The sequence below is a fragment of the Oryx dammah genome, unplaced genomic scaffold (assembly GCF_014754425.2).
Source record: "Oryx dammah isolate SB20612 unplaced genomic scaffold, SCBI_Odam_1.1 HiC_scaffold_26, whole genome shotgun sequence".
NCBI lineage: Eukaryota > Metazoa > Chordata > Mammalia > Artiodactyla > Bovidae > Oryx > Oryx dammah.
This window is the reverse complement of record NW_024070210.1, coordinates 83118290-83145942: the sequence shown is the minus strand read 5'-3', so window position 1 is coordinate 83145942 and position 27653 is coordinate 83118290. Positions and strand designations below refer to the sequence as shown.

At 44.9% G+C, this 27653-nt stretch overlaps 1 protein-coding gene across 1 annotated transcript; it reads right to left on the bottom strand.

Moving 5' to 3' along the window:
* Window positions 1-552: 552 nt before the first annotated feature.
* LOC120853623 (la-related protein 6) lies at window positions 553-23421 on the bottom strand. The gene is made up of 3 exons (XM_040227590.1): window positions 23136-23421; window positions 7349-7559; window positions 553-2118 (listed from the first exon to the last, which is right to left on the bottom strand). Exons 1-3 carry the CDS (start codon window positions 23333-23335, stop codon window positions 1051-1053), a joined length of 1479 nt encoding a protein of 492 aa, XP_040083524.1. The 5' UTR covers window positions 23336-23421; the 3' UTR covers window positions 553-1050.
* Between the last annotated feature and the right edge of the window lie 4232 nt (window positions 23422-27653).

Here is a 27653-nt window from a genome sequence, read left to right as displayed (position 1 = left end):
AAGTTCCCAGATGACGTCAATGCTGCTGGTCTGGGCACCACATCTAGAGAATTTGGCCTATACTAAGCTGTCTTTGTTGGGTACAATTCATTGTGATGACAGATTGTGGTGGTCTACCCCGAATAGTCATTGGAAGGACTGATAGCTCCAATACTTTGGTTACCTGATGCGAAGAGCTGACTCATTGGAAAAGACTCTGATGCTGGGAAAGATTGAGGACAGGAGGAGAAGGGGGTGACAGAGGATGAGATGGTTGGATGGCATCATTGACTCAAAGGACATGAGTTGAGTTTGAGCAAGCTCCAGGAGATGGTAAAGGACAGGGAAGCCTGGCGTGCTGCAGTTCAGGAGGTTACAAAGAGTCGGGCACAACAGTGACTGAACAACATCTGCAAAAACTCCGCTGACCTCTCAGGCTGCCGGGAGCCCCAAGGAGAGCCCTGGGGCACATTCAGGAACTGTGTCTCTGTTAAGCTCCTTGGAGCCTCATGACACCGCCCACACCTTGTCAGATGCACATTTAGGCACAGTCTATGGGTTCAGAGCCAGCACTCCCAGTTAGGTGTTTTATTATTTATTCACTTGACAGGAAACATACATTTGGTCATATTAAAACACCATGCTACTGGCTTAATTAGTTGCTGTTGTACAACAGAACTCCTTTGGGCATTCAGGAAGCCCTTGCATGGCCAACTGAGGACAGCTCAGTCACTGGAGAGAAGAATCCTGCCCTGAAGAAGAGACCCACTGGCAGGCCCTCTCTGGGCAGCCTCTGTCCCAGAGCCCTGCAGAGCCATTCACACAAGTTGGGCATTATCAAAATAATGGTCATGCTGGGAGGAATGGGTGTTCTGAACTAGAAGATGGTCTTAAAACCAGAGCATACCAGGCAATTTATATATATTACAAATATATAAATTAAGAGGTCTACAGGTATACAAAATCTTTCCAAGGGGACATTAATTTCATTCAATGTCATGCCAGGTATTTGTCAGAACCTTGAAAACAAAGGCGATGTTCAGTGGAGCTGGTATTAAAATTAGAAGGTATTTACACACAGGCCCTGCTCCTCTCGTGTCCACCATGGAACCCTCTGGTGTTGTCAGGGCCTCTGGGCAACCTCAGTACCCCCACAGGTAGCCCATCTGCAGTCTGCATCTTCCGAGAGAGCAGGGGACTCGCTCGGGGGCTCTTCTCCTGTGGCCCCATCTCGGCTTGACGGCGCCGCCGAACCCAGGGGCTGCCAGAGGGAGTGACGCTGCTGTCCGAGGAATAGTCCGCGCACTTGCGGACGATCTCAGGACTAGCGCTTGTGTTCGGCCTCCCTTCTTCAGCCAGTGGGGATTTTCTGGAGACCCCTTTGCGCTGAGCCAAGGGGCTGCTCCAAGGACTTGAGCATGGGGAGGCATTGGGGCTCAGAAAGAGATTCTGGTGGCTGGAAGGGCTGAGCTTGTTGGCAACGGCATGTCGCCGGCCAGCCATAGGGGATGCTGGATTGCTCTCAGGGTCGGAGGAGCTGTTGGCGGAAGACTCGTCCCCCACGTACTGCAGCTCCTCGACTCTCCTGTTGAGGGACTTGTTCAGGTGGATGCTCGAGGTGGGTTCTTCGTCCTGGTTCTTCTCTTTGGATGGTTTCTTTTTGGGTGGCTTCATGCCAATCAGGACAGCTTTCATGCTTTCCCTGCCCTGAGACTCTGTGATCATGAACTCGTGGGCCTTGATGGCTGCTTCCACCTCCTCGAACTCCACAATGGCACACTCTTGGGTCCCCACTTGGCTGTACCGGTTGCTGATCCTGCGGATATCAGGGGGCAGCTCTCGCCCTGGTTTGAGGATTCGCACTGATGAGATGACTCCGAAGGTCCCGAAGAGCTTGAGCAAGTGTTCCATCACCTTCTCCTGAACCCTCCCATTCTTCTGGGGGGTGGCCAGGGCCCACAGCTTGGGGGACAGGTAGAGGTCATAGACCAGGAGCATCTTGCTGGGGAGGTTCTCGTTGGGGAAGAGTGGGACAGGGGTGGTCCTCCTCACCTTCCGGTGGTCCTCGTTCAACTCCAGCGTCACTGAGTACTTTAAGGCGTGAGCTGTGGTCCTCCAGTCCCGGGTAAGGTGTTTCACCTGAAGAACACAGAGCAAATCGGAAATGGTACCTATCGTCCTTGTCCTCCTGGCACCCTCTATAATCTCCCTCCCTCCTTTCCTCACCCCGGTAACACCAGGATCTGGAATCATACCTGGTGTGTGCAGGCACTCAAAAACCTAGTGAGTGAATGAATACGCTTTCTATAATTATGAACAAGACAGTATGGTTTAGAGCAGTCATGTCCAACAGATCTTTCTGAGGTGATGGAAATATTCTATTCTGTGTAAGTGGAGAGGTTAAATCCAAAACAACTCTATTGGAAACGAAATTCCAAGATCCATCTCTGGCTGGCAGTAAGACCTGAAGACTTATTCAGTCTCTCAGTACCTCAAGTTTCTCATTTGTAAAATGGAGATATTAATATTGCCTACCTCATAGAACTAAGAATTAAACGAATAGAGAAATATATACATATCTACACCCAGATACACATTTATATAAAGCTTAGGGCAGTGTCCAGCTCACAGAGTATTCGATAAATATTATGTGGTATCCATATTTCAAATATTACATGCTACCATTTTGATAGCATCTGGAGATTTTAACATTTGAATCCTTCTCTGAAGTGGTATTTCTGCAGTTAATACACAGAAGGTGTCAAAAGATCTTTTAATATCTCCTGAAAATGATGTGGGCTGTTTCGACGAGGAATTAAATCCTACTTGGGTGTCAAGGAGAATGATGAAACAGTCCCTCACTCCTCTTCTTTTAGTGGAAATTGTGTGTATCAATGCTACAGCCCAGGGAAGCTATATTTATACTGTAAAATAGTAATTTTCAAGAGGCCCACTTCCGGTAAAGGGAATGCCATGGAGAATGAGTCATCCCAAAGAACCGGCGGAGGTGGGTGGGGTGGGTAACCTGAGCCAGTGCAGACAGTGGGCAGAGGTACCCTGACTCAAACAGAAACTTCCCGGAATGAAGAAGGGAGGGCTCCCAAACAGGGCAGGTGTGGGAACTGGTGCTGCCAAGCTCCTGTGGAGAGGGCACTGTCCACTGTCCTGTGGCCTCTGGGTGAAATGGCCCAGACTGGGGCTTGGGGTTCGGGAATCATGAGTCACCTACGAACAGACTCAGGGCTGACTGCAGTGGCACGAGGCAAAGGCAGAGAGAAGCAGATCCAGGCAAAGGGTTGGGCTTCAGGTGGACAGAGTCAACGAGGGACCCAGAAAACATGAAGAAAACGGCCAAGGGACAGTTCTGGGGCATGGGACACCCACACAGTGGCTCTGTGAGGGTGAAACACAGGCGAGCCTTGTCTGTTGCTGGTCAGGGAGGGAGCACTCAGGAGAGGAGGGGAAGACCAGGCAAGGAGTGTTGGGGGAGGCGAGGGCAACCTGGCCTTAGAGGGCTGCAGAAGCTACTGGAAGACCATGCCCAATCCAGAGAGAAGCAGCACCCAGCACCTGCTGCTCAAAGCCAGGAGTCAGGGCCACTAGGAAACCTCCGTTAGGACCGAGCATCCCAAGCCTGGGTCTGTGAGCCTGGAGAAGGAGTGTCCAGGTACAATCTGGGAAGAGGAACTAGGCAGCTGCCATCTTTGTACAATTACTAGAGCTTGGTAAGACTTTTTGAAATTCTGTAATTGCCCTGTTAGTTACCTTTGTAATGCATCTGCATGTTGAATTGCTTCAGTCATGTCTGACTCTTTGCGACCCTATGGACCATGGCCTACCAGGCTCCTCTGTCCATGCGATTCTCCAGACAAAAACACTGGAGTGGGTTGCCATGCCCTCCTCCAGGGGGTCTTTCCGACCCAGGGATCGAATCTGCATCTCTTATGTCTCCTGCATTGGCAGGTGGGCTCTTTACCACTAGTGCCACCTGGGAAGCCTCTGCTGCTAAGTCACTTCAGTCGCATCCGACTCTGTGGGACCCCATAGATGGCAGCCCACCAGCCTCCCCCATCCCTGGGATTCTCCAGGCAAGAACACTGGAATGGGTTGCCATTTCCTTCTCCAATGCATGAAAGGGAAAAGTGAAAGTGAAGTCGCTCAGTCGTGTCTGACCCTTAGTGACCCCATGGACTGCAGCCTACGAGGCTCCTCTGTCCATGGGATTTTCCAGGCAAGAGTACTGGAGTGGGGTGCCATTGCCTTCTCTGTGGGAAGCCCCTACCTTTGTCATATATGCTTCCTATTATGATTAGCAGGAAATCTTTTAGAATGAAAAAGGTCCTTGATGTTATTTTGGAGGTGTTGGGCAGTCTGTGTCTATTCTGCAGCCAGTTTTCAACAGAGGAGAACTCTCCTAGACAGATTCAGTTAAGTAGAAGCTTAAAAGTGAAACAAAATACAAGTCAAGTGCGTCGCTAAGTTGTGTCCGACTCTTGCGACCCCATGGACTATAGCCTGCCAGGGTCCTCTGTCTCTGGGATTCTCCTGGCAAGAATACTGGAGTGGGGAGCCAGGTCCTTCTCCAGGGTATCTACCCAACCCAGGAATTGAACACAGGTCTTCTGCATTGCAGGCAGATTCTTTACCGACTGAGCTACATGGGAAGCATGAGACAAAATTAGGCTCACTTTAAGAGTACCTGTGGAGGAAAAAAAGGAAGGTACAGGATGATTCCACTGGTTGCTCCATTTTGGGGTCCCCCAAACACCTTCCATGTGAGGGCTTGCTCACCGTTTTCTGGACATGTATGATACTGTGATTTATACTAAGGAATATATTTATCTGGTCTTCATCCCTGATACTAGCACTGAGTTCCTGAGATCTTTGTAACTTTCTCAGTGATAAGAGCAGAAGCAGCAGCTTCCCAGAGGCTTCAGTGGTAAAGAATCCACCTGCAATGCAGGAGACCTGGGTTCCATCCCTGGGTCAGGAAGATCCCCTGCAGAAGGAAATGGCAACCCACTCCAGTGTTCTTGCCTGGGAAATCCCATGGATAGAGGAGCCTGGCTACAGTCCACTGGGTCCCAAAAGGGATGGAAGTGACTCAGTGACCAACCAACGACAGGAGCACAGGAGCATCTTTTGTTCTAATATGGTGACTCTGGGTGGGCTCTTGGATGGGGCGGGGCTGATCACCAGAAAGACCAGTCATGATCTGAAGCTTGGAACCTTCAGCCCAGCCTGCCACTCTCCAGAGAGGGGAGAGGGGCAGGAACTGCAGTTATAATGGATCATGACGACTTGATGAATGCCCAGTAAAAAGTCCAAACGCGCAAGGTTTGGAGAGATTCTAGGCTGATGAACACATCCAACCTACCAGGAGGGTGTCATAGCCCCATTCCATGGGGGCAGAAACTCCTACACTCAGGACCCGCCCAGACCCTGCCCTATGTGTCTCTGCATCTGAAGGTTCATCTGTATCCTTTACCTTATTCTTTAATAAACTGGTAAATGTAATTAAGCTTTTTTCCTAAGTTCTGTGAGCTGTTGTAGCAAATAATCAAAGCCAAAGGGTCATCAGAAACTCTGATTTGTAGCTGGGTTGGAAAGAAGTTGTGGATTCTGGGGATGTACTACTTGTGATTGGCACCTGAAGAGGGGTGCAGAATCCTTAACCTGTGGGACCTGATGCCATCTCCAGGTAGATGGTGCCAGAACTGAGTCAGACCACAGGAGATCCAGCTGGTGTCGCAGAATTGCTTAGTGTGGGGAAATCTCCTTCACATCTGGGGGCAGAAGTAGGCTTTCCTTCATAGCCTGAAATGCCCCTTCCCTTCTCCTATACCTTGAAAACTCCTACTTATCCTCCAAGATCCTATTTCAATGTCACCAATTCTGGGAAGGCTTCTCAATCTTTCACACAGGGTTAGCTGTTCTGATCAATCAGCTCCAAACAGTACTTTGTTCTTTCTGTTGCAGGTTGATGGTCTATTGTGATTACATTGATGCCGATCTCTTGATGTAATCTCTTGATGGTCATACTGTGATCCTTCACTGGTCTCTCTCTCTGACTGGACTTTGCCAGGGCATGGAGAATGCCATATTCATTCTGTATATCCTATGCCTAACACAGCACTCAGCATATAGAATAAATACATTTGGTGAATGAATAAAGGAAAGAGACCAAGAGAAGAGGGCAGATTATTCTAACAGGCAAGGCAGAGAACTCTGGGAGGAAAGCCCCCTCCAGGGCTCTCTAACCAAGTACACTGGCAACACAGGCTGGGACCCACTCGTTACACATCCCGTTATGCAACAGGCCACACGGGCTTTTCCATTCTAGTAAATACACTTCCCCCAAGGGAGACACCGAGTTCTTACTCCAACTGGCCTGTCAACTCATCAACAAGTAGGAAAGGCACAACCCGGTTGTTGGATCTATACAGCAGAGAAATAGATGAGGATGTTGGCATTACACAGCAAAGGTGGCTGGAGTCTTGGAGAAGGCCCATCTCCCAGAGCTCCCTGAACCTCTTATTTACTCAACTCCACAAATGAAAAGCTTAGATTTTATATATTTCTAGGCCTGCTAGCTGAAGCGCCAATACTTTGGCCACCTGATGTGAAAAGGCAAGTCACTGGAAAAGACCCTGATGCTGGGAAAGATTGAAGGCAAAAGGTGAAGGGGGCGGCAGAGGATGAGATGGTTAGATAGCATCACCAACTCAATGGATAGGAACTTGTGCAACCTCCAGGAGACAGTGAAGGACAGGGAAGCCTGGCATGCTGCAGTCCACAGGGTTGCAAAGAGTCAGACAAACTTAGCGACTGAACAACAACAAGGCCTGGTAGGGGTCTCCCAAGGCCTCTGAGTCCCCCTGTCCTGGCAAAGCATCCTCCCAGCCACCCACTTGCCCAGCAAGAGTCCTTGAACTTTGCTAAGAACAAGGAATGTCATGTCATAACTGCTACCAGCTGAGATTTATCTCAATACCCAGGACCCTTTCAATAGTGTAGGAGGACATTCTTTTCATTTATTTATTTGGTTGTGTAGGATCTTAGTTGCAGAGCATAGGCTTAGTTGCCCAGTGGCATGTGGGATCTGAGTTCCCCAACCAGGAATTGAACCTGTGTCCCCTGTAATGGAAGGCAGATTCTTAACCACTGGACCACCAGGGTAGTTTCTGGGAGGACATTCTTAATAATGATCCTAAATCCCTTCTCTTGATCATTTTTTCCCTCTTTTTCAGGGCTCAGAGGAAATAAAAAGTTGTTAGTTATCAGGTTTCAAGGGGGTAAAAAATATTTAGAACCACAACCCACAGCACCCCTGAAATCCTCAGAGCAGCTTCTGAGAATGAAGCCTCACCTTTTTGAAGGAGGTGAGCAGCTTGACACTCACATATCCCAGCTTGTTCCTCCTCACGTGCTTGAGCAGGAAGGCGTCTTTCTCCAGGTTTTCATCAGAAAAGTAGAATTCGATCTGGTCCACCAGCTTCTTGATTAACTCCTCGTCCGGGGGCTGCCACTCCTGCTCCAGGTCGTCACGCTCATTCTCGCCCCCACTCGTCGTGGCACCACTGAGACCAGAAGGGGACATGAAGTGTTAGGGGTTGAACTCTAATCTCCCCAAGTTTCCTATGTGGAAGTCTCAACCCCCGATATGTCAGAGTGTGATGATATTTGGGAAAAACGTCTTGCAAATGTAATGAAAGGATGAGATCATACTAGAGCCGGAGGGTGGGCCCTATTCCACTCACAGAGTAGGGAGAATACCATGTGGGGATGAATGAACACAGAGGTCGAGGAGTGTCTGAGATCGCCAGCAAACCACCACAAGTTAGGGGACAGGCCTGCACAGACCCTTCCCAGCACCTCAAGAGGTAGCAAGCCCCCGCTGACATCTTGATCTTGGACTGCCAGCCTCCAGAACTCTGAAGCAATACACTTCTGCTATTCTAAGCCATGCAGTTTGTGGTTTTTTGTTAGAGCGGCTGCAGGAAACTATAATGGCTCATATCTGAACTGGACTCCTCAGAGGTGAGAATCACATGGCCACAAGGGGATAGTTTGCCCCTAACTAGCTAAGAAATCAAGTTTTTGTTTAACCGTCTATTAACATTTATGTTGCTCTGCCGTTGACAGCATGCTTTTCATACACCCTCCTTATTCTTCCCTCCCCACTCTACCCCACAAATTCCTATTTCTACAAGACTATTTAGCAGAGTGACTAAGAGCCCTAGGCTTTTAGAGTTAGGCTGCCTGAGTTTGAATCCTGACACCAACATTTATTAGCTGAGTCAACTTAGGCAAGGAACTCCACTGCCACAACCTCAGTACTTATTAGCTGTAAATCGGGATTCACGATTATCACTTTCTTGATAGGGCTGTATGAAGATTAATTAATTTGTGGAACTACCTATGAATATCCTGACAGCTCAGTAAGTGATACATTCATTTATTCATTCGTAAGTGCCAGATAAAGGATTAAAACTCAAATTTTCTGTCTCCAAAGTCAGCTCAGATGATACCTTCATATTTTGTTGGGACACTGCATGGAATCCGGGAACAATCTCACTCACTGGGGCCCCTCTAAATGAATCCCCTTCCCCTGCAGCTCCACCTGGACACACTTCCTCTCCCTCTCTCCCAGAATATTAGGGAAGGACGACTAGGCAAAGAAGTACTGGGGCAAAGCTTTTTTAAGAGGGCCACTATTTCATGAAGAGACTACAAAATCTTTGTAATATTTTAAGGAATTTCTGGTTATCCATATCATAGTTGACACCATTATTAGAAGTTATCAAAAGTGAGTTCTCTTTTGTATATTTAATTACCAAATTATATATTATATAAACACTGTATTTATTATTCAATACAAAGGATTGGTTAAAAATCACTTCCAGAGAAAAGAAAAAGAACTGCTCTCCTTTGTGGCAGCTTGATGTCTAGTAACATTAACCATCAGACCCAGGACTTCTGTCAACATGTTCTGAGCAGAGAGAGCATCTCTTGATGGAGGCACATATCTAATCCCCCTAAATCATCCTAGTCTTTCTAAAGCACTCAAGGCACTTCCAGTGTGCTGGGAAAACTTGCCAGGCTCCCCAAAGGGCTCAGTGGGTGCATGTGTGCTCAGCTGCCCAGTCGTGTCCGACTCTTTGTGACCCCGTGGACTGTAGCCTGCAAGGTTCCTCTGTCCATGGGATTTTCCAGGCAAGAATACTGGAGTGGGTTGCCATTTCCTTCTCCAAAAGGGCTTAGAGAGTTCAAATAAATAATCAACCAATTAAAAATGGGGCTCATAAAGTAAAAGAATCTATGAAGGTGACAGTTGATAGTCAAAAAAGACTCATACACATAAGTCCTTCAACTTCAGTAAAATTTTCACTGGCTCACAACCTTAAAAAGAAAAGGAATTGTGTAAGAGTCAAAATAAGAACAAAAATCAAATATTCTGGCAGGAGAGGAAAAACCTAAATAAATCTATCTTAATTTTTCAAATTCAGAAATTATATTCAGCTTAAATAACAGACATTGGTTGATTTTAAAAATGAAGTGTTTTACTTATTTGCCTGTAGATAGTTTGGAAGTGTTTTTTTAAAATACCTTACTGATGTCACAAGACAAATGTGTACATTTGTAAAGGGGGAAAAAAAACAGAGAGACTAGCTTTAAGAGTATGTTTTTTAGAAAGGCTTTTTAAAAATGCGATGATAAACCAGGAGCATACACTAAGGCAGCCCATTAGAGACAACAGGTCAAGTGCAACTTAAACAGATAAGCTGAATATTTCAGAAGTCCTAAAGGGCACCTGGGGCAGACACCAGTCTGACTCACCTGACATTTAACAGCAAACTCTTTCTCACTTACCCTCCTGTACTATGGAGGCTATAAAAACTAAATGCTCACTTTCCCGTCTCTCTTACACATGGCAGCCATTTGTCACGTTATGGCCAATAACATACCAGTGAACATCTCTTGGCCTTGTTCCTTCCCCTTTTATCTGTTTTGAGTGTGGATGTAATGGTTGGAGCAATAGCAGCAATTTTACCACCATAAGGAAAAGGCCAAGAGAATCAGCTTGGTCTGGTTTATTTTCCTTATTGGTTTTCTGACATTACCAAGTTACTGAACCAACTGATATAACTAACTACTTGCAGAACTATTATTATAAGAGAAAGATAAAATTCTGTTTAATTCACTTGTTAGTTGGGTTTTCTCCTATTTACAGCCAAATACTAGGATAGCAAACGACACTGAGAAAAGAGGTCTTCAAAACATGCCACAGGAAAAGTATCAGTGGGACAAAGAAATGAAAAAGGTAATGCAAGATGGAAAGATAAAATTTCATTTTAGAGAAAGTTTATGCCCTAGACAATAGTTAAATTAGAGGTTGAATATACCAGGTAAAATAATTACAAATGCATAGGAAATTCTAGGCCCAGCTGGCAAGAGTGACAATAAGCAGCAGGGAACGTGGTGATGTGTGCGATAACGACCAGCAAGGAGTTCTGGGTGGACTCAGGGGTACGAGCAAAATGACCAAAGTTATGACAAATGGCTAATATCAGAGGTGACCAGACCACCGAAAGGACCCACAGACCAAGAAGTCCTACTCCCAAACCAGAGCAGCTGATGCTATCACTAATCAAATAAAACACAGCAAACAAAACAGAATGGAAGGAAGGTGATGCACCTTCTCCCTTTCCTCAGTGCCTACGCCAGATCTTCCCATTCTTCCCGGGGTCACTATTCCCATGGGACGACTTTATTCTCTGCAGATGATTCTACCTCCAACTTGATTGAGAAAACAAAATTGATCCAGTCAGACTGCCCAGGCTTTCTTCAAGCTTATCTGCATGTCTGGACATCCACCAGAAAATTCATTTGCTCTATCTGGGTGCCTTTTCTCCATCTTAGTCTCCCGCCCCCAGCTACAGGATGGGACACAGTTGGTCACCTTCTTCTTGACAGTCTTCCTCTGGACTTATATGAGTTGTTTTTTTTCTAGTTTTTCTCCCCATTTGACTGCCCTTTCAGGTTTATCTTTCTCCTCCCATTTCTAAATGCAGGTATTCCCCAAGGATCTTTCCTTGGTTCTTTATCCGCTGGCAATCCCCACACTTCAGCTGCTGGTTGGGTCATCTGATTCGTCTGCCTCTCCTCCCACCCCTCCATCCTGCTCTCACTCAAGTCCACTCCTCAATACCCAACTGCCGGCCAGATGTTTCCATGTGGATAGGCTGATATTGCTTCAATATCAATATACCCAGAATCAAACTGTCACCTTCTGCAGAACTCAGCCTCAGGTAGGACTGAGCCTAGGCCTGTTCACCAGGAGACATTCTACATGGGCAGCTCATCTTATTTTCACACAGTCTCTCAGTAAATAATCCATAATGTGTTGGGAGGTGACTCCTAGGTTATCTGCACCTGGTGAGCAAGTAACCAGAAATTCCAGAGCAGGTGGGCAGTACTGGGAGGCAATTAAAAAAATCCCTGTATGAGTGCAGAGGTGAGCTGCTTGTACTCAGAGGACCCCTCCCTCTGCATGGGTGCTGTCAGGAGCAACTGTGCTTCTCCCAAGGGGAATCAAGGAAGAGCAGGAAAGCCTAGTTTAAATATGGGAGCCTGCTGCACTATTTCCTGGTTCTTGTGACAGCCTTTGAACACAAAAGACCATGTATCCTTCACAAACATTAAAGAAGTTTATAGTCTTTATATATGAACATTGGCGACTTTTTAATCGTTGTGCAACGATCTTGTAATAACCACATATCTTTCCTCCCAAACTGTCCCACCACTTTCCCTATATTCTCTTCTCTGTGCTTAGACTCAAAACCTAAAATGCGTTTTTCAGCCTTCTCTTTAGCCCCCAAATTGAGTCATTATCAAGTGTTGATTTTATTCTGCAGTGTCTCCCATCTGTTCTCTCCTTTTCATTCCAACTGTTCTCATTACTTTTCCCTTGGACCCTATTAATAGCTTATAAAAAATAATTCTTAAAATTAAAGTAAATACATATATATAGAAAAAATTAAAATAGTAGCGAACCTGGAGAGAAAGCAACAATCTCCCACTCCACCCCTTCCTAGATGCAACCCGTGTTCAACCAGTTAATTTCTGTAAGAGCTCCTTATAGTTCTCTAAGTTCACAGCTCTACATACCACTCGGCAATTTCCAAAGTTCTCTGTTCACGTCCTATTATACAAAATAAGGATTTCGGGGGGGTCAAATGTTATGCTATTTTTGTTTTTTTCTATTAGCCTTCCCTGTGTTTTTAAATAATATACTTAAAATTCTGTTTCTTATTCCACCAACATTAAAAAATATTTCTCAATTCCTCATAACATACAATGTGCATAATATTATCTCTCCTTTTCCTTCATCTCTTCTTACATTTCCAACTTCCCAAATTTTATCAGATGTGCCTTTATTTCCTAGCGTCATGGTTCTTAATATTTACTGTCTCTTCCAGAACTACTATTTCATGCTTTGTCTATAGTTAGTAAACACTTAAAAGTCAATCAGTTGTAGGTTATTATTAATATTATGACTACATAAACACTGGTCACCACAGGGAGAAGGCATTTGCTAAGAATACACTTCTTTTCTTAAAATACTGTTAGTTGGCTGGCTACTTGGGTTGATCCTCCACATCTATTATTTTTGCTCATATTTTGTCTTTGAATGTAAATCAAAGACATGCTAAGCGATTTCCTTGACATTATTTTCTAATCTTTTCCAATGAATTTTAAAATTTCAGTAATTATTTCGTCTTTAAAAATTTTTTTATTTCCTCAGGCTGTTCCTTTTGAGAGCATCCTGTTTTTACAAGTATGTCTTATTTCTCTTTTTTAAATTGGAGTCTAATTGCTTTACAATGTTGTGCCGGTTTCTGCTGTAGAACAAGGTGAACCAGCCATATGTAAACATATATCCCCTCCCTCTGGGGTTTCCCTCCCACCCTCTTCCCAACTCACCCTTGCAGGTCATCTCAGAGCACCGAGCTGAGCTGTCTGTGCTATACAGCAGCTTCCCACTCACTATCTATTTTATACACGGCCCTGTTGCTGTTTCAGGGATACAATATCTTGAATTCTCTCAGGGCACTAACTGGAGTATATGTAATTTTTAACAGTTTCCTTTGTTTCAACAGTGTTGTCTCTATATCCTCTGGGGTCAGTTTTCCCATTTAATTTTCATGTCATTGATTTCCTTCACACGACAGGTATACAAGTCATCTTTTTCTTTTAAAAAGTTTTTCTAAATTAACTTATTTTAGACTAGTTTTAGATTAGAATTTAGAAAACTTGTGAAAATAGCACAGAATTCCCATATACCCAACACCAGAATTCTCCTATTATTATCTTGCGTTAGTATGGTACCGTTAATGAACTAGTATTGACACATTATTATTAAAGTCCATACTTTATTCAAATTTCCTTAGTTTTTACCTGATATCCTTTTTCTGTTTCAAGATTTCATCCCATGCTACATTTAATCACTGTGACTCTTTTCTCTTGGCTATGACACTTTCTCAGACTTTCCTTGCTTTTGATGTCCTTGACAATGTTGAGGAGTACTGGTCAGGTATATTGTAGAATGTCCCTGAATTCAGATTTGTCTGATATTTTTCTCATGCTTAGACTGGGGACATGAGTTTTTGGGAAGAGGGCCACAGATATAAATTTCCATTCTTATCACGTCATATGGCACATACTATCAACATGACTGATTATTGTGGATGCTGACCCTGATCACCTGGTTGACGTATTTGTCAGGGGACTCCACTGTAAAATGACTCCTTTTTCTCCCTTTCCACGCTGTACACCTTGGAAAGAAGTCCATATATAAGGAGTATGGAACTATGGTTCCGTAGCCACTCATTTTGAAGAATGAAGGTCTAAGATGTGCAGGCTTCTCTCGCTGTATACTCCTGTCGCTTTTCTTCCGTCGGTGGCTCTACATATGTGGGTGGGGCGTGCCAAATGGCAGACTTTGCTTCAGAGTGAGCAGGAAGGGAATCACTCAGTAGGAGCCCTATAACAGGTGCCAGCTCTATCTTAGCAGCCCTAGATCACCACGTAGTTCATTCAATTCCTTTAGAAAATTATCCGGTTTCTTTTTCCCTGGGAAGTAAAGGGCAGGTTGCTTGCTATCTCTCACTGACAAGCAGAGAGACTGGGCAACGGTTCTAAAGGAAGAATTGCAATTACCTCGCAGATATCAGCATCGCTTTTCACTGTTGTATCCTCTGCACAGTTGCCTACAACAGCCTTTCTAGGCTCCCGCCACCTCCTGTTGTAGTTTGGGCTACAGTCTCTTCTATTTTGTGTTTTATTATACATTTTCAAGAACAGCTATAAAATCCCACTGCTCTGCATTAATACTAAGAATTTTTCTATTTCTTATTAAATAAAAGCACAAATCTTAGCTCTTTATTCAGATGCACTTAGAATCTGGCTATAGCCAGTTTTCAAATTTACTTCTGTCTACTTTCATGCAGATCCTTTGAAGCAAATAAAAGGCTTATAGTTCCCTGTAAGCAGCACAAGCTTTCTGGACTCTATGCCTTTGTGCGTGCACCTCCTATCTCCTTGCATACCCCTCTCTCTCAGGTCTGGCCACACATCAAGATCCATCTCAAATGCAATTCTCCCAGGAAGAAAACAGTTTCAACTTCCCCAAGTACTTGTGTCTACTTGTATCAGAGCTACTTGTGTGCATATATTAGTGTCCTGAGCTCTAAGTTCTGGGATGGCAGGATTCATATTGAGTTTTCTCATTCTACCCAGAGTCGAACATAGTAGAAGTTTAAAAAGCATCACCAAGGGAAGATGAATTGTTTTTGTATGGGCAAATCACTTATCGGGATTCTTTTAGAGATAAAGTATAGTTCCTAGTTTATATGTCATTAGTGGGTTTCACTGTGAAAAAGTTTTATGCTTACGTTATTGTTTTGCTTTAAATAAAGCATTATAAATTGGGAGCGGTGATGAGTTCTTATATTATGACTGTAAACCTGCTAGAAATGGAAACGAAGTATAGAAATAAAGGATACATTTTAAACAGATAACTGGGCTGCACAGACCAGTGGTGAAATATTTATTATATTTGTAAATTATTTGGAGGAACAACCCCGGGGGCTCAGATGGTAAAGAACCTGCCTGCAATGTGGGAGACCAGGGTTTGATCCTTGGGTTGGTCCACTGGAGATGGAAAGGCTCCATGCTATATATGGCTGGTCCATGGGTTCCTACATATTTATTACAGAGATCAGGACCTTTCTTCCTTTCTAATCCTGTCTTCTGCTGTGCTGTTCTGGCGTATTTCCTAAGGCCTAGGAAAAGTATAGAAAGTGAATGTCTCTCCATGTCTAAATAATGGTTTGTGGTGCGGAGCAGAGATAATGTATACAAGGTACACAGTTACAACCTTGGCACAAAATTGGCATTAATAAAAGCTTCTATTAACATCACCCAGAACAAGGGAAAAGATAGCCTTGTGCAATGGCCCTGAAACATCACAGAGAGAAAGAAACCTAGATGTTTTTGTTTGTTAAATGAAGGGCAGGCATGCTCAGTGGTTTTATTATTCATACTACTATTTAGTATTATATTTTAAATCCTTTTTACATACTGTTCAGTTCAGTTCAGTTCAGTCGTGTCCGACTCTTTGCGACCCCATGAATCACAGCATGCCAGGCCTCCCTGTCCATCACCAACTCCCAGAGTTCACTCAGACTCACGCCCTTCGAGTCAGTGATGCCATCCAGCCATCTCATCCTCTGTTGTCCCCTTCTCCTCCTGCCCTCAATCCCTCCCAGCATCAGAGTCTTTTCTAATGAGTCAACTCTTCGCATGAGGTGGCCAAAGTACTGGTGTTTCAGCTTTAGCATCATTCCTTCCAAAGTAATCCCAGGGTTGATCTCCTTCAGAATGGACTGGTTGGATCTCCTTGCAGTCCAAGGGACTCTCAAGAGTCTTCTCCAACACCACAGTTCAAAAGCATCAGTTCTTCGGCACTCAGCCTTCTTCACAGTCCAACTCTCACATCCATACATGACCATAGGAAAAACCATAGCCTTGACCAGATGGACCTTAGTCGGCAAAGTAATGTCTCTGCTTTGAATATACTATCTAGGTTGGTCATAACTTTTCTTCCAAGGAGTAAGCGTCTTTTAATTTCATGGCTGCAATCACCATCTGCAGTGATTTTGGAGCCCCCCCAAAAAAAGTCTGACACTGTTTCCACTGTTTCCCCATCTATTTCCCATAAAGTGATAGGACTGGATGCCATGATCTTCGTTTTCTGAATGTTGAGCTTTAAACCAACTTTTTCACTCTCCTCTTTCACTTTCATCAGGAGGCTTTTTAGTTCCTCTTCACTTTCTGCCATAAGGGTGGTGTCATCTGCATATCTGAGGTTATTGATATTTCTCCCAGCAATCTTGATTCCAGCTTGTGTTTCTTCCAGTCCAGCGTTTCTCATGATGTACTCTGCATATAAGTTAAATAAGCAGGGTGACAATATACAGCCTTGACGTACTCCTTTTCCTATTTGGAACCAGTCTGTTGTTCCATGTCCAGTTCTAACTTCTGCTCCTGACCTGCATACAGGTTTATCAAGAGGCAGGTCTGGTATTCCCATCTCTCTCAGAATTTTCCACAGTTTATTGTGATCCACACAGTCAAAGGCTTTGGCATAGTCAATAAAGCAGAAATAGATGTTTTTCTGGAACTCTCTTGCTTTTTCCATGATTTAGCAGATGTTGGCAATTTAATCTCTGGTTCCTCTGCCTTTTCTAAAACCAGCTTGAACATCAGGAAGTTCATGGTTCACGTATTACTAAAGCCTGACTTGGAGAATTTTGAGCATTACTTTACTAGCATGTGAGATGAGTGCAATTGTGTGGGAGTTTGAGCATTCTTTGGCATTGCCTTTCTTTGGGATTGGAATGAAAACCGACCTTTTCCAGTCCTGTGGCCACTGCTGAGTTTTCCAAATTTCCTGGCATATTGAGTGCAGCACTTTCACAGCATCATCTTTCAGGATTTGAAACAGCCCAACTGGAATTCCATCACCTCCACTAGCTTTGTTCATAGTGATGCTTTCCAAGGCCCACTTGACTTCACATTCCAAGATGTCTGGCTCTAGATGAGTGATCACACCATCATGATTATCTGGGTCATGAAGATCTTTTTTGTACACTTCTTCTGTGTATTCTTGCCACCTCTTCCTAATATCTTCTGCTTCTGTTAGGTCCATACCATTTCTGTCCTTTATTGAGCCCATCTTTGCATGAAATGTTCCCTTGGTATCTCTAATTTTCTTGAAGAGATCTCTAGTCTTTCCCATTCTGTTGTTTTCCTCTATTTCTTTGCATTGATCGCTGAAGAAGTCTTTCTTATTTCTTCTTGCAAGACAATGCAAATAAGTAAATGTTATGTTATCAACAATATTTTCAGTATAAAAAAAAACAAAAGAAATAAAGCAAAAACCCTGAAATGTTAAATCTGAATTGGAATTATCAATATAATCTTATTTGTTAAAAATATATTTCCTAGCTCTATTGAAAGGACTTGAAAGTAATGATGCCCCAGTAGAGATTAGCACTTTTAATTCCAGGCCTTGGTTTCTAAATACCTCCCACCTAGTATTTGAAAAAACAGCGATTCCTGTGGAAATGGATACATATCATGACAAAAGTATAAATTAAGCCTAGAATATCTAGTATCAGAAAGCAAAGAAGACACAGAGATGGCCATCAGGCACATTAAAAAACGCTCAGCATCACTACAGGGACATACAAATCAAAACCACAATAAGATATTACCTAACAGCTGTCATAATGGCTATTATCAAAAAGACAACAAATATCAAGTGTTGGCAAGGATATGCAGAAAAAGGAACCCTCATGCACCACTGACGGGAAGGTAAGTTGGTGCAGCCACTATGGAAAACAAGATGGAGAGTCCTCAAAAAATAAAAATAGAACTACCCTATGATCTAGCAATTCTACTCCTAAGTATTTATTTGAAGAAAATGAAAATATTAATTATAAAAGATATATCCACCTCTATGTTCACCGCAGCATAATTTAAAATAGCCAAGATATGGAAGCAACCTAAGTATCCATAAACAGATGAACAGATGAAGAAGATGAGGAATACACACACACACACACACACACACACACACACACAGAGGAATATTGTTCAATCACTAAAAAAAAAAAAAAAAGAATAAAATCTTCTCGTTTGCAACATGAATGGAACTAGAGGGTATTATGCTAAATGAAATAAGTCAGACACAGAATGACACACACTGTATGATCTCACTTATATGTAGAAGCTAAAAAACAAGTGAACTGACAGAACAGAACAAAACAGATTCAGAGAACAAACTGATGGCTGTAGGGGAGGGGGCAGAGAAAGAGAGAAACGGGTGAGGAGATGAAGAGGTACAAACTTTCAGCTGCAAAATAAATGAGTCACGGGTATGAAATGTCCAGCATGGGGAATATAGTTAATAATTATGTAATCTTTTTGTTTGGTGAGAGATGATCACTAGACTTAAGTGGTGATCATTTTGAAATGTTCAGAAGCGTTGAATCACTATAATCACTGTGTAACAGGAAATAATATAGTGTTGGAGGTTAATTATACTTCAAAAACACTAACAAAGTCAGAAAAAGAAATTAGACTTGTGGTTACCAGGGGCAGAGGACGTGTGAGAGAAGGGGGAATTGGATGAAGGTGGTCAAAAGATAACAAACTTCCAGTTATAAGATAAATAAGTACAAGAGATCTAATATACAACATGATAAATATAATTAACACTGCTGTATGTTACACATGAAACATGTTAAGAAAGTAAAGCCTAAGAGTTCTCATCACAAGCAAAAAATTATTTTCTATTTCTTTAATTTTGTATCTATATGCGATGATGGATATTCACTAAACTTACTGTGGTAATCATTTCATGATGTAAGCAAGTCAAACCATTGTTTTGTACACCTTATACTTATACCATGCTGTAGTCGATTATATCTCAATGAAACTGGAAGAAAATAAAAATAAACTTAAATAAACTTTAAATAAAATAAATGAGGGGGAAAAATAAACCGAGGGGGAAAAGAAAAGGAAGTGCTTGTTTCTGCTTGCCTCTTTAGTTTGTTTGTTTTTTAATTGCAGGATAACTGCTTTAAAATGTTGTGCTGGTTTCTGCCATGCAACAGCATGAATCAGCCATAAGTATATGTCCCCTCCCTCTTGAACCTCCCTCCCACCTCCCCATCTGCTTGCCTCTTTAAGAGGAACACTTGTTCAATCCCGGATGATCAGGGAGAGCTCTATTTTACATAAGAATGTCAGCTAATAAATGTACCAAGAATAATAAGATGAGAAAATCATCAATGTATAATTTCCAATGAACTGACTCAAGTAAGTAAGCATCGATCATCAGTGGATGCTAACACCATTTGGTGAAAAGTCAAAGAAAATTCACAAGAAGCCCAGATGTTGTTAATCACAATGGAGGGATCACCTTAATCAAGAAGTCGTTTAGCATCACAAATGCTGGATGCTGCCTGTGGTCACAGGACAAGTTCATGGTAGTGCCCACAAGTTGTTCTTGCAAAAATGTTTAACTGAATCTAACCAATCCTTTAGCACTAACTTGAGCTCATGGGAAACACATGGTACAAAGGAGCAAGTTAAGCTAGAGGATGAGAACATAACCAGATCAGTTCAAACAGTGAAACAGCCATCAAGGCACCTGGGCTCTTATTTCTAAAATAGGAAACCATTTTAAAAAGTGGAGATGCTCTAGATTAAAAGATTCTAAAGAGAGATAATAGGCGACTGTTTTGATCTGGCTTGTGTTCTGGTTTGAAGAGGAAAAGAGCAGCTGTAAAATGTAATGTGGGACAATTAGGGAAAACATGAATATGGAACTTGGCTATCAGATTATTTTAGGGATTATATTAGGTACTTATGAAGCTGAAGCTCCAATACTTTGGGCACCTGATGCAAAGAGCCAAAAGATCCTGGTGCTGGGAAAGATTAAGGGCAGGAGGAGAAGTGGGCGACAGAGGATGAGATGGTTGGATGGCATCACCGACTCAATGGACATGAGTTTGAGCAAGCACCGGGAAATAGTGAAGGACAGGAAGGACAGGGAAGCCTGGTATGCTGCAGTCCACGGGGTCTCAAAGAGTCAGACATGACTGAGGGACTGAATAACAACAAAAATAGTTAATTTTCTTAGTTGCAATAGCAGTATCATGATTTTATAGGAAAATGTCATTATTAAAAGCTACAAAATGAAGTACTTAGGGGATAAATCTTGTGTACAACATACTTCCAAATAGTTTAGGGAAAAATCACACACATTATATATCCATCAAGCAAATATGGCAAAATACTAACAACTGTTTAATTTAGATGGTAGATATACAAATGCTCACATTACTTCTCTTTCACATTTATGCCTGATTTTTTTATGTTAAAAAGGTGAGAATAAGAGAAAAGACACTTTTTTAGTAAGCAAGGTGATGGGTAAGACTAGTGAACATTTGGGGGTTATAAGGATTTTTCCCTAATTCCATTCCAGGTACTGGGCTAGGTATTGGGGATATGAAGAAGATTAAGACAAAGTTGCTACCTTCAAAGACCTCACTGTCTAGAAGAGGAGAAACACACAACTATCTCAATTTCCTGGAGTGACTGTGATGAGAGAGACCCTCATTTATTCAACAGATATTTACCAAGCACCCACTAGGTGCCAGGTGCTGTGCTGGGGAGCTAAGGATACAGTGATAACAAGGTCGATGTGGTTCCTGAATTCATGAAGCTCATATTCTTAAGAGGGGGACAAAATTAGCACTGTGGTGTGTACAGAGTGCTAACAACACGAAGAAGAGAACACAAACTCAGCTTTGGGGTAAGGACTGAGGATGATGGGGATGATGCAAAGTTTTACGGTGACTAGAAATTAATCAGAGGGATCAGAGGTGGGAGTGCAAAGATACATGAACACCAAACAGCACCCCGTGTTCAGGGCTTTGGAGGGGCTCAGCACTGGGGAGCAGGAATTGTTAAAACAGGCAGGGAAGGAAGCAAAGGGTTGAGGGATGTTGTGGGTGGATGCCTACCTCAACCAGCGGGTTTAGGAACCTGGGCTTTTTCCTGCAGGCTCTGGGAGCCCAGAAGTATTCATAAAAGGCAGTGGCGGCTGCTGTGCCAGGCTAGCCCAAACAGGGGACAGCATGGTTCCTATTCTTGGCTACACTCTCCTTGTGCTCTGGGTGTTTGCCCACTGGACTCTGTCAGTTCCACCACCCTGAAGAGCCCCAGGGATCATCTGGGGTCAACTCTATGCCAGCGGCCAGCAGGAGGGTTCAGGCTGAATACTCCACGACACTCCAGCCCCTGGAGCTGGGAGAGAGGATGGCTCTGGAAGGAGACTGTTAGGGGTGAGGATAAGAAGCCACTGCCCCCTGAAGGAAGGGCCCGTGTTCTCCTAGGGCTCCCTAGGGAAATAAGGAGGGCTTTGATCCCTGCTAACGGTACAGTCTCAACGTGTAGTCCCCAGGATATGTAACAGCTCTTTGCCACAGTCATAGGCAAATAAAGGCAGCAGAATAAGTCACTCTGGGCTATTTGACACAAACTCTGAAATTATTTTGACTAGGTAGCTGCCTTTTTAAGACTGTGAGATGTCAGTGACTCATTATTTTTATACTCTCAATACTTAGCATGGGGACTTCCGTGGTGGTTCAGTGGTTAGGACTCCACACTTTCACGGCAGGGGGCCCAGGTTCAACCCCAGCTCAGGGAACTAAGATCCCGCATGCTGCAATCAAAAAATAGAAAAGAAAAAAAAAAAAAAAAAAAAACTCAGCACAGAGCTGAGCGAATGATTAAATCAGACTTTACAGTAAAGTACTGATATTATGTACTTATCTCTTGTGTCATCTGCTATGGCCCAGCTTTCCTGCACTAAACTGCTGGGCTGGACTTTCCTCCTAGAATACCTCTGAACAGCCCTGAAACTCTGAGTCCTTAAACCCAGATCTCTTCCACTAAGAAAACATCAGGTTGTGAAAGGGAATAATTCTGGCCCCTGTATTCTCAAACCCTTGATTACTCTCCCAATGAAGTAAAAACGTGCCTGCCAGGGAATAATGCTGCAAAGCTCTGACAGCTCAAAGTGTGTGCGCTGAGTCCCTGAAGAAAGAGGGCTCTTAAGAAGTGCCTCGTGGAATTTCCCAGAATTTACAAGTTCTAGCACTGCCCTACCCTCATTTCTATGGATGCTCCATACCGCATCTCCCTTCGAAAACCACAGTCCTGAAAGGCCTGGGTGTTAGTGGACACAAAACTAAGGTCTCTGGCTGATAATAGAGATGAGGGAGCCGCTCAGAGGTGAGGTTAGACAGGTGGTTTCTTGCGCTAGACTGACCACCCATTACCCAGGACCCCCACGCCAAGGCAGCAAGATGATGATGCAAGCTTAGAAATCTGCAGAAGGTGAATGAAAACGGGAATCCCCCAGCAGGGCAGGATGAAACAGCATGCCCTGAATTGATCCCAAATCGGGGCACGTGAGCTCTCTACACCATGAAATCTACTGGCCTCGGATCTCCCAGCAGCAAGTGTCAACTCTGCCTGGCCTGCCCACCCCCACCCCCAGCCCCACTCGGACTGAGAAGCACACAGGGCAACCGCGGCAGTGAAGGCTAGGTGGGACCACTCTCCTGGGGAGGTGGGGCGGCTCCGGAAGTGAAGGCTGGGCTGGGGTAGCTTTTTTGGAGGGTCTTTGGTTGAACTCAGCAGGCAAGCAGAGTCTCCTCTGGAGAGAAGATGGCGAGGCTGGCCCAGGAAGGACTTTCCCCGGGTCCCAGAGTATGCCCACGTCCAGGCCCCTCAGATCCCCGCCGCCAGCCCCGGGAGGAGGATTCCCGGACTGCGGACCCGGGCACCGACGACCGCCCAGAGCCGCTTCCGACTCCGCGGGACGGCCCGGGGCAGCGCCGGGGCGGCGGGGCCGACGACCCGCCGTGCCCGCGGACTTGTGGCCCCCAGCTCGGCTTCGGCCAGGACTCGGGGTCGGCGGCTACCACCCGGGCCCGGGCCGCGCCTACCTGTGCCCGCGGCTCGGCTCCTCCTCGCTGGCGCTGCCCCAGCCCGGACTGAGGTACCGAGCAGGGTCCCCGGCGCCCCGCGCCTCCGCCCCCTCCTCCTCGTCCTCCGGCTCCTCCACGTCCTCGGCCTCCTGGATGGCGACGCGGATCTGCACCGCGGTCTCGGGCCCTGGCAGAGTCTCCTCGCCGGGCTGGGCCATGGCTCGCGGGCCGGCCGGGACTGCGGCGCGGCCGGATCCCCGCGCCGCCGACAGGCCGAGCCAGCCGGGCGGCGGCTAACGCGACGAGGGGCGGGGGCGGCGCGAGCGCTCGGCCCCGGGAAGGACGGGGGTCGCGGCGCCCCGCCCCGCGCCGCAGCCGCCACCCCGTGCGCCCGCGCAGGCGGGCCCGCGCAGGGGAAGGCACTCTCCTCGGCTGTCCTCCCGCAGGGGGCTGTCCGGGGGCGATCCGCAGACCCCGATCCTCACAGGGCGCGCCCGCGGCTCGCGCGGCCCAAGCCCGCGAGGACGTGCCGGGGCTCCCTCCTCCCGCCCGCTCCTTTCCAGGCTGCCCGGAGGAGGGGAGGGGCGCGGCACATCTGACTTCACAGTTGGTGGATGAATCTGAGGGTGGCAGGCACAGAGAGGAGCTTAAGGGGCTGCTGTGCTTCCTGCGCGTCTCCCCGTCTGCCTCGCACGGACGACTGAAGTCTCCACCTGAGGTCTCTTTGGCATAACCACCCTAGAGTGTGCGTCCTGTGAAGTCAGGGACTTGGCTCTGGCGGTGCTCCGGTGCAGTGGTGCCCGGAGTGTGGTCCACAGACTAACACCTTGAGCTTTACCTGATTAGGAAGCTACCAGCATGATTCAGAATTTTGTGTTTTACCAAGCCCTCCAAGTGACGTTGAAATTCACTAAAGTTTGAAATCCACTCCCCTATATATGCCTCTTAGAATATGCCCTGCACATAGCTAGTAAGCATCCAAATATTTGTTGAATGAATAAATGAAGCTATTGAAATGCCAGTATGGTCGAAACCCTGCCACTTTTTTCACCTTTAGCTTACATTGAATTTTATCTCCACCCTTCAAATGTGACCCAGAATCTAGGGACGGGGCCATAGCTGTGCATAAAACCTCAATCTGCTTTCACAAAGCTCTTGATTGAGTGACTTACGCATAATCTGTTGTGTTAATTTGCCACAGTAGGACTTCAAAAGAATACCTTTTGACTCAGGAAATGGGGTCTTGGAAAGCAGCACCCTTGAAAAAGAACACCATGCAGGAGGCTCTTGGCATCTGAGCTGGGCCAGGAGAGACCTGTGGCTCAGTTGGTAAAGAATCCGCCAGAAATGTGGGAGACCTAGGTTTGATCCCTGGCTTGGGAAGATCCCCTGGAGAAGGGAAAGGTTATCCACTTCAGGCTACCCAGGCCAATATTCTGGCCTGGAGAATTCCATGGACTGTGTAGTCCACCCGGTTGCAAAGAGAGACTTTGCAACTTTCACTTTCAGGAGAGACCCAGGGGTGCAATAGAACAGGTGCTCAAGATCTGACTGGAATCTGCATCCCTTTCTTTTTCAGATCTCTCTTTTAAATTTTGTGGGTTTTTTTACTTTTTATTCTGTATTGGGGTATAGCCGATTTGTTGTGAGTTTCAGGTGAGCAGCAAAGGGACTCAGCCATACATATACATGTATCCATTCTTCCCCAAACTCTCCTCCCATCCAGGCTGCCACATAATATTGAGGAGAGTTCCCTGTGCTATACAGTAGGTAGGTCCTTGTTGGTCATCCATTTTAAATATAGCAGTGTGTACAGGCAACCATAAATTCATTCTCTGAGAGTCTGTTTCTATTTTGGAGGTAAATTCATTTGTATCATTTCTTTGTAGATACCACATATAAGGGGCATCATACGATATTTCTCCTCTCTTTGATTTATTTCACTCAGTATGACAATGTCTGTTGTTATTCAGTTGCCCAGTCATGTCAGACTCTTTGCGACCCCATAGACTGCAGCACGCCAGGCCTCCTTGTCCCTCACCATCTCCCGAAGTTTGCCCAAGTTCATGTCCATTCCATCTGTGATGCCATCCACCCATCCTTTCCTCTGACGCCCTCTTCTTCTGCCCTCGATCTTTCCCAGCATCGGGGAATTTTCCAATGAGTCAACTGTTCACATTAGATGACCAAAATGCTTGGAGCTTCAGCTTCAACACCATCAGTCCTTCCAATGCGTATTCAGGGTTGATTTCTGAGGATTGACTGGTTTGATCTCCTTGCTGATGATGTCTAGGTCCATCCATGTTGCGGCAAATGACTTTATTTTGTTCTTTTTAATGGCTTTTTAGTGTTCTTTTAATTCCTTTGTGAGGCTTCCCTGGTGGCTGAGTGATAAAGAATCTGCCTGCCACTGCTGGAGACCTAGGTTCAATCCCTGGTCCAGAAGATCCCCTGGAAAAGGAAATGGCAACCCATTCCAGTATTCTTGCCTGGAGAATCCCATGGACAGAGTATATACCACATGTTCTTTGTCCAATCCTCTGTTGATGGACATGTAGGTTGCTTCCAGGTCTTGGCAGCTGTAAATAGTGCTGCAGTGATGGGGTGCATGTATCCTTTCAGATCTCTCTTTTGAAAAAAGAGGTCCTAGAATGAGTAAGTGAAAGAAGAGGGAGACCCTTGGTGTTCTGCTCCAGAACAGCTCACAGCCTGCAGTCTGAGCTACTGGAAGCGGCAAAAAGTTCGGAGGATCTTTTTCCAACTCAGCTGTGCATCCCTCCAGGGCTACAGTGGTTATAGGACCTCTGCACACCTGGTACACAACTGCAATGAAGAGCAAGAGGAAAGAGATTTGTAAGCTGCTCCAAACATCCTGATCTGATAACTTTAGTTCCTAAATTCACAAAACAATATGCATCTTCTCATTTGAACTGTTCTGTTTGGCAAAGACTTCAGGGATTATTGTCCTTACCCATGATAATGGCTCCATTGGTACCAGGTTTTAATTTATATAGAATTTATGCATACATTATATCAGGGTTTCCAATTGCCTGATCATAAGAGTCCCCTGGGGACTGCTCTGAAAATGTCAATTCCTAGTCCCCTATAATTTGAAAACTGGCAGCTGGTAAGTATATTTGATCCTCAGAAGTGTTTTATTTGGTTGGAGTTTTGAAAAAATAAATTGAATTTATATGCTCTTGAGTGTGTGTGTGTTAGTCAGTCATGCCTGATGACTGACTAAGCTCAGTCTCTGTTCATGGAATCCTCTAGGCAAAAATACTGAAGTGGGTAGTCATTCCCTTCTCCAGGGGATCTTCCCTACCCAGGGATCAAACCTGGATCTCCTACATTGCAGGCAGATTCTTTACTGTCTGAGCCACCAGGGAAGCCCTTAGATCCAAATTGTCTACCTATGCCCATTCTGGTATTTTTATTTCTGACTCTGCGTAAAGGAATTTTGGATTTAGAAGGGATGTAAGACACCATCCAGCCCTGAGTTCTTCCTGTTCTGTACTGGGTACTGCAAGAGTACAAACCTTTCTGCCAGGCTCCCACTGAGAGAATCAAATGCAAAACTTGCATGAAATTTTTAAGGCAACTTCATGTTTGATTTGATTAATCCTACCCACACACCTCATCATCTTGTGTCACTGATGAGGGAACCAGGCCTTTTAAAGGGCCCCTTCTGGTTTCCAGCTTCTTCCTTCACAGGGCTGTGGCCAGGGAGTGAGGCCAGTTCCACCCAGGCCTGTGTTTAGCATCATTGCTGGCTGTTTGCATCAGTACTGAGATGATTAGCAAAGTCTCCTTCAACAAAATCATGACCTCAGCTCACAGTTGGCACCATTCCCTTCTCCTGGAATCTTGAAAGCTCATTTTTATAGTAAACTCAAACTGGGACATAGCTTTTTCTCATAGTTTCTGAGGATAAAACAGAAGGAAAAACACTGAGAAGACATAGGGATGGCCTGAGGTTAAATTAAAGCAAAAACTTAACTCTGAAAGACCCTTCCAATAACTGTAGGTGCAGGAGGCATTTTATTTACTTATTTAATCATTTGTTTAAGCATGTAACAAATACCAGGCCCTGTGCTGGCCTCAATTTTGTAAAGTGACTAAGACATGATCCATGAATAGCAGAAGATGGAGGAAGCCTGGAAAAGAGAGCCTTCAATAACAAGAATGTGTCCACTGCAATAAACGTTGTCGCAGAAACCTGAACAAAGAGGCACAGCCTGTAAAAACATCACCAAGGATGTCTTGACACTTACTAGAAAAGCAGCAGAGTGTAATGGGAAAAGTACTTGCTCTGTTATCAAATAGACTTGGAGTCAGACACCAGCCTTGCCACATCTTAGCTACATAAACCTCCTGCTGCTGTTTTCACACCTGCAAAATGGTCTGAATGTTCCTTATCTCATCAAGTGAGAGATACAGATTAAATCAGGGTGTTTGTGGAAAATGCCTAGCACAGCACTTGGCTCAGATGAGGTGCTCAGTGTATGCTGGTATACACTGTGATATGGCCTTCCG